At 32.9% G+C, this 7,540-nt stretch overlaps 1 protein-coding gene across 1 annotated transcript; it reads left to right on the top strand.

Moving 5' to 3' along the window:
* The first annotated feature begins 2,891 nt into the window (after nucleotides 1–2,891).
* On the top strand, nucleotides 2,892–7,208 carry LOC127726387 (Krueppel-like factor 12). Its single transcript, XM_052233785.1, has 4 exons — nucleotides 2,892–3,384; nucleotides 4,306–5,410; nucleotides 5,815–5,874; nucleotides 6,139–7,208. The coding sequence occupies exons 1-4, from the start codon at nucleotides 3,265–3,267 to the stop codon at nucleotides 6,321–6,323; spliced, it is 1,470 nt and encodes a 489-aa protein (XP_052089745.1). The 5' UTR covers nucleotides 2,892–3,264; the 3' UTR covers nucleotides 6,324–7,208.
* The last annotated feature ends 332 nt before the right edge of the window (nucleotides 7,209–7,540 follow it).

Genomic DNA, 7,540 nt, shown 5'->3' with positions numbered 1-7,540 from the left:
TCAATTGAATTGTTTCATATTTTTCATGTCGGGGCCTTTTATAGCCGACTATACGATATGGGTTTTTCTCATTGTTGACGGCCGTACGGTTGCCTATAATTGTTTACATCCACTTCATTTGAATTTGGGTGGATAGTTGTCTCATTGACAATCATACCACATCTCCTTATTCGCAAATCGTTACCCGACAAGCAGCCAAAATAGTCTAAGTAGTTACATAGTTAAGTAAGCTGAACCTGTATCATATATATGTACAATTTCTATCCCACTTACGACACTGAAACAATTCTCAGTCTATTTCATTTGATGAGAACAACACCATAAGGGAAGGTATTACATTACCTTCTATATCCAAATACCCGGCGTCAATTTATTTTTTACACGTTTAACCTGAATAAAGGTACATGACCTCGCTTTTAGATTACTAGTTCAAATAGACAAACAAGCTACATGTTCCTATTACATTGTAACACTATAAACAACCCCTATCACGGTCAGTCTAACAGTTTTTGTTTTGTCCATCAAAAGTTGTCTGAGAAAACGTCCTTGTCTCCGCATTGCCTTGTTTTTTTGTTTTTGTTTTGTTCAGTTGTTTGTGTGTTTTTGTTGTTTATTGCGCTGGTGTATATATTATTTCTCTCATCAAGGCAGGTTGGTTGTGTCTCTGTGTAGTTTTTTGTTGTTGCTGGCGCTGGGGCATATGTTGTTTCTCTCATCATGTCATGAAGGTAGGGTTTGTTGTGTCTCAGTGGGGTCTTTTATTGTTTTTTGTTTTTGTTTTTGTTTTTGTTTTTTTGTTTTTTTTAATGCGTGTCATTGTATGTTGTATTTTTCATGGTAATTTTTTTCGCCGCTCTTGTTTAGTATTATTGATATTTTTTCAGATTTAAACAAAATATTTTGATTTTTTTCTTTCTGTCATTTTTGCGTCGACTTTTCGGTCTCATACATTTGAGTAAACATCAATCAACTGCACTTATACATCCAAAAATGATTGTATTAACCTCATTTTACTAAATTTATTTTCTATTTTTTATTTTATTCTAATTTCACCACCGTTTCGTGATATTACATTACAAGATCAGAAGAAAATATAATACAAAGCCTAAAACAGTCAATTTGACATCTAATGGTGGTAACAGAAACTATAAATCTACGGAAAGCCAGACGACACCACCCTATTAACACTTGACATATTGGACACGTGCATACATAACACAGATTTTCGTGTTCGTCTGTATGTAATTGTCAATATGTTATACCTGTACCAGATACATGTACATGATTTACTCACCTGGTTAAGGATACATGTATCTTTCATATATCAATTTAGCACATCTATCTATCAGTACTGGTATATAACGAAATGATTAAAGTACGTTGACATTTATTGCATAAATCGGTCAGTCTGTTTATATGGGTAAGCATTTTTATATCAAATATTTAATCCGTTTGTTATTGTAGGTTTAAACATTTTTAAAAGCTTAAAATACCATAAAAAAATTTCCATATGAACTTTTGTTATGTTATTGACGATTTGAAATATAAAAACATTCTTGATTTATATTTTTTTTTGAAAGAGAGAGAGATAGCATAGCAAAGATATCAGAAAGCTTCTTGTTGCGTCGAAGGGGTTGATATTACAATCTCAAGATGCTGACAAGAACATATTATACACAACTTTTGTTTCATAGTTTTACAACTTTTGTTTCATAGTTTTACAACTTTTTTTCATAGTTTTACTTGGTCTGATCCTTGATGTGAGTTTTTTTTATCAGTAATTATTTACAGCCTTATATTCATATGAATACAGAACAAAAAAGTACCGTAATTTTTTTTACGGGATATATATATACTTTAAAACGTATGTTTACTTAATTGCGGATTTGTACACCATATATTGAAGGCAGAAATATAATATTACGCGAAACACAATAATAAATAACATTTAACATAGATCTTTATTTGCAAATACATTTACTTCAAATAACATCAAGTATATCCTTACAATTCCATAATATACATGATATATGTAGTTTTGAGTAAACGACCCTTCTTTGACTAATTAATAGAGCTGTATGTATATATAGTTCACAGCTCAGTATCGAATATAACATAAATATAATTCTTTTGTCGGGTTTCTTAATATCATCGTTTTGATATGTCTCTTGTTATTTTTCAATTCAATATGCTCTATAAGCAAAGGTCTGAGAAATGATCCTATAGTCTCATGATTATATAAGAGGGAGGATTTTGAAGAAGAAATAAAAATATCCTTCAAAAAAGTTAATTTAAGCAGAATGTATTAATTTTTCAATAGTTAGATGGATACCAAAGATCAATTCGGTCTTTCCGAAACTATTGAACGAGATTTTGCCGCTTTTTGTGACAATATGGAAAACCCAGAGATATCTGTACCTCTGACCGTTGGAAAATGAACTTAAATAAGGTGATCATGAACCACTGTGGCGATATCGTCATCAAAGATAAACTTGAATGTTGTAAGAGTGATTAATTACTGTTTAATCTTATCACATCTGTTTTATTCTTCGGTGTATACACAGACTTTTAGTAATCCCCGTGGTAAAATTGGCATAAAAACAATACGTATTTTCAAAATGTACTGAGGTACTTAATTATGCGTTTCTATTATTTTTTGGACCAAGGACATTGATCAAAGTGATAATTTTGGACTTAAAAACATGTTTGTTGAAATTGAATAGTATAAAACAATAAAAAAAAAGTTCGAGAAGCTATTTACTTGTTTATTTGAACTTTGTACCATATGCATACGTCACGATTGTGACGTAGAAAACATGTTTGTGTATTTAGTCATTGCGCAGTCGTGTACAAAAATCATAAAATAAAAGCTTTTAAGTAGTCATGATTTTGATCAAATTAAACAGTAGAGTTCCTTGGTTATATAGTTGTTAGTTTTGATATTTTTATGATACTTGTACTGAAAGACACTGCAATATTTGCAGTTTAAAACTGGATTTGGAATTTTGCCATTTTAATACAACGTCCAAGGTCAACATTCCTAATAAGGTAGAACTCCGCCTTACTACTTTTTGATTGGGTGACAAAATGTGATAATACTTGAATCAGACTATTGATCCCTTCATTCATAAAACTGCGAAGGAATACGTAACAGTGATATATTCTGAGGATTTATTCCAACTTTATAAAATACAATATATTATACAGTGATTTTAATTTGATTTAGATATATTGGAAAATATTTACAATTTTGGTGTTACTCCGATGGCTACAGTGGACTTAGATTTGACAGGTCAACAAGAATTTTTTGATGATCAGATCGTACCAGACCAAGACGACTGTTTCTTACCGCCAAGCGATATAGTCCCACCACCTCAATTTAATGTAAGTTAATGTCATATATATCTATTTGTGAATTTAATTATGTATTTATTTATTTATTTTTATTTTTTTAAATCACGCAAATTCAACAATCAGTTATCTCTATATTAATTGTTATATAGTTGTAAATATAAAATAAGCAACGCAGTAGGGAAATATAGATTGATACTTTGCTTACAGTGAACAGGCTAGTGACATGAATATGTGTTAATATTCAGCGACATTTTTCGCCTTTAGTTGGTAACTTTAAGTCGCAATTTCCTCTTATGATAACTGAACTATACAGTACACGTGACAAGTCACACCATTACATTGTAAACTTTATCATTAATAAACCATACAGATAAAATACCTTTCGTGAAATAAATTGCTCTAAGCAGTCATATGATAACGATATGAATACACATATTTGAAATACCAAGCAACGCTTGGTTAACCAAGAAAAGGATCAATAATAGTTATTCTGAAATATTACCTCGTATAATATGTTTAGTGTCATATTACTGTTTACAGCTTATTAACAAATTTATATATTTTACACATGACGTGAAGTACGCACCGAACTAATTTTCATTCACAATTTATTGTGACCTTACCATTCATAACTTGTTTTTACACTGGATTCATTCATAAATTCGTCGTGGTAGTCTTCGCGTAGGCGTACAAAATATGTATTGATTAACTTCAACCGAGAAACGAGTTTCATCAGATTTTATCTCGTAAGATAGCTGAAATCTATAATCTCACATTGGAAAAACCGTCTTTTAAACCATTACAAAATATATATTGCCTGAACAATATCACGTGGATTTTATTTCATATTGATTTTTAACGTATATTTGCGTACATGAATAAATGAACCAAAGATTTTTTAAACCCATGAATAAAGTATCAATCTATCATAGTATTTTTAAATCCTTTTAGGCGAAAGATCTGGACAACTTTTTTGCATCCTTAGACGGATATCCAGACAAGAAGCCTCGCCGGGAGAGCTCGTCACTTGTGGATGAGTTCTTTCAGGATGACAAGAACGCTCCCGAACTGCTCACCGCTAAACAACGCATGAACATGCTGTATGCAAACAGAGATACGTCTTACATGAAGACAAGTATTCTTCAAGGCAAATCTCATGAGAGACGGGAAAGTTCTTCATTAATCGACGAATACTTCGGCCAATCTCCACTCAAAAAGACCAAATTAAACAACGCACATGACGGTACTTTAGGTAGTAAACCAGAAGGTAGCTATTTTGACATGACTGCGACAGTGATGGGAGGAAACGGACTTATGTCTTTTCCGAGTCTATCTGGACAGTGTTTACAGGAACAATCTAAGAAAGTTGTTGATTCCCTATGGGAGGATATAAGAGACAGTATTGACATTGAAAATTATTCCGAATCTGACAGTGGCAGCGAGTGCGATTTACAACGCGTTAAAATTGAACAGCCAGACCCATCGTACAAGTCTTCATGTCAGTTTGAAAACGCAAGAAGTTCAAGCTATGAAAATTTGACTGTTAAGCCAGAACCAGTATCTTCAAGTTGTGCAACTGACAGGTCAATGAATAGCCCTGTAAATTCTAGACCAAACAGTCTTCAAGTTTCTCGTCAGCAAAACATTGTGATGACTTCGCCCGGATCTGGCGTTGTTCAGTATGTTTCACAAGCTGGTTTAAATAAAAGTTTGACATCATCTAAATCCTATACTCCAACTCAGACACCACCACACTGCGTTCCAGTATTTTTACCGCCAACTCCACCAAACTCGCAGCCAGGCAGTCCTAGTCAAGAACAGTCTCTCAGAAGAACACCACCACCGCCGTATCCAGGATTCGTTAGGCCACAGTCTCGAACACCCATGACATCAATGCCATTAGCATTTACTCCCATTCCACTACCAATATCAGCAAGAGACGAAGACAAGCCACGTAAATATCAACAGACACACCCTGGATGTTCTACTATCAAATACAACAGAAAAAACAATCCAGAGTTGGAGAAAAGAAGAATCCATTTCTGTGAATTCCCAGGTAAATTTTATTTACATGAAATTAAAAGTTTGAATGGAATTTTATTTACTAGAGGAGAAAAAAAGTCTTGTATCCATTTACTCGTATATCAATAAAGAAAACATCATACAACGATAGTCTATGTCAACAACACCTTGGTTTTTTTTTTATTTGTCTAACAGATCAATAACATACACACACACGGTGTTGGAAACCTTTATGTTTGTCTATCAAATTAAATAGTACATTTACAGGGGGAAAATTGCCCTCAGGCGTCAACCTCACCAGAAAATTATTGCTCTTGTTTAATATTCTGTAAAATCTTTTATATGATGAGTAAGGTAAGTGTTATAATTCAAAATATTGTAAATATTTCATTTCCGGATGACAAACAAATGTTTATGTGTAATTATTACTTTTTTCAGGATGTAGAAAAGCTTACACCAAGAGTTCTCATTTGAAAGCCCATCAAAGAATACATACAGGTAAATATACTTATGTTTTAGTGAATAAATGGATATATTTGTGTGTATATATATCATCACATGATCAAATCATTTTAAAAATCTTTAAGAAAAAAGTTCAATTGTATAATAAAGATGAAAATAATTTTTATTTTGACAGTACCTATTTAGTGCAATATACACGTGTTTAGTGTTCTTTAATATGAAGCTAATCTAGATTGATGACTACCTAAGTCTTACATGTACTTAACTAGAGTCTTATTATTTGTTATTTTATGTTTTCAGGAGAGAAGCCTTATACCTGCCATTTTCCAAGCTGTCAGTGGAGATTTGCTCGGTCAGACGAGTTAACTCGACACATACGAAAACATACGGGAGCCAAACCTTTCAAGTGTAAAGTCTGCGATAGATGTTTTGCTAGATCTGACCACTTGGCTCTCCATATGAAGAGACATGAACCAAAGAAGTGAACCCTCCCAGGTTGACTTTGTCGACATCTTTTTGGTGAAACTAGAGCGAATTAGTTTGCGACTCGCATCTTAACACTGCTCATACTCATTTGACAACAGACTTGTTTGAAAGCCGTCAGTTAGTCGAACTGCATGCTAATTTTGGTGCAAAGGTTGAGAAAGCGGAAAGGACTATTATTTTTAGTCGGACGTTTTACCGTGAAACGTCATTCCATGGCCAGTAAAATTTGAACAGCGAACGATTCTGGAGTGTGAACTCAATTGTTAGTTGTCCTGATAGGACGTTTAGTCAAGACATTTTTAAAGACTCGTTTCAAGTTAGGGTCTGTGTTAGAAAGTTGACTTGATTTAATATTTTATTTGTTGTTGATCTCATGTGATATTGTTATTGTTATTTTCAGCTGCTCTATAGTATTTCACTATTTAAATATGTAGTTGGGTTTTTTTTTTTTTGCAAGTCTGACATTTCGTCAATTTTGACTGCCTGCACTGGTGCCAAGTTGAAATAATGAAGATCATCACCATATCATGTTTACTTAAGAAATCCAAACAAACATTTTGACACAAACGATTTTTAATGTCAGACAATTCATGTCAATTCCATTTCATATCGCGCTTTCATATCATACGGGTCCTTTTGGACATGAGGTGATTTACATTACCAGTTCCGGTTTGAAAGCGAGTCCATTTGTGTGAATGTGAGCCCGGATTGAATGGGAAGTGAGAAGGTTGATGGAACAGAATGATAGTACTTTTTTGTTGTGATCTATCTTTTTATATAATGCTCAATCTATAAGGATAGATTTTATTTTCTATTTTTTGTACATGTTTATTATAAATGTGTTGCCGTAAAGTTAAAAAGCGGAAATAAATATAATATTGTGATTATTATTCATCTTTTATTTACTGCATACACATTAAAGAAAACCAATACAGAGATTAACAGATGTTAATGTTCGCTAAAGCGATCACATCGGATAGATATGCTATATTTTAAAATCTTTGAACGAACAGAAGAAGGTAGAATGATAATAAAACGGCTTCTTATACTGAATATTTAGAAAATAAGAGCTGGGATAAACCAATGAGATAGCCCCCCTAAAAAATGAACTTGAATGGACGTCTACATGTCCGACAATTGATAGAGTCATCTTGACATGTATTGCCTTTTCATCTGGCTATACACGAGTTTTGTAGTAAAAATATTGTGATGCATT

The sequence above is a fragment of the Mytilus californianus genome, unplaced genomic scaffold, assembly GCF_021869535.1.
Source record: "Mytilus californianus isolate M0D057914Y unplaced genomic scaffold, xbMytCali1.0.p SCAF_17, whole genome shotgun sequence".
NCBI lineage: Eukaryota > Metazoa > Mollusca > Bivalvia > Mytilida > Mytilidae > Mytilus > Mytilus californianus.
The sequence above is the reverse complement of the archived record's forward strand: the minus strand, read 5'-3'. Positions and strand labels throughout refer to the sequence as shown.

What these genes read in the sequence shown, in the direction of transcription:
- LOC127726387 (XM_052233785.1), top strand. Translation starts at nt 3,265, where the DNA reads ATGGCTACAGTGGACTTAGATTTGACAGGTCAACAAGAATTTTTTGAT. An exon ending in TCCCACCACCTCAATTTAAT is followed by an intron (nt 3,385 to 4,305) that starts GTAAGTTAATGT and finishes AAATCCTTTTAG; the next exon opens with GCGAAAGATCTGGACAACTT. An exon ending in CCATCAAAGAATACATACAG is followed by an intron (nt 5,875 to 6,138) that starts GTAAATATACTT and finishes TTATGTTTTCAG; the next exon opens with GAGAGAAGCCTTATACCTGC.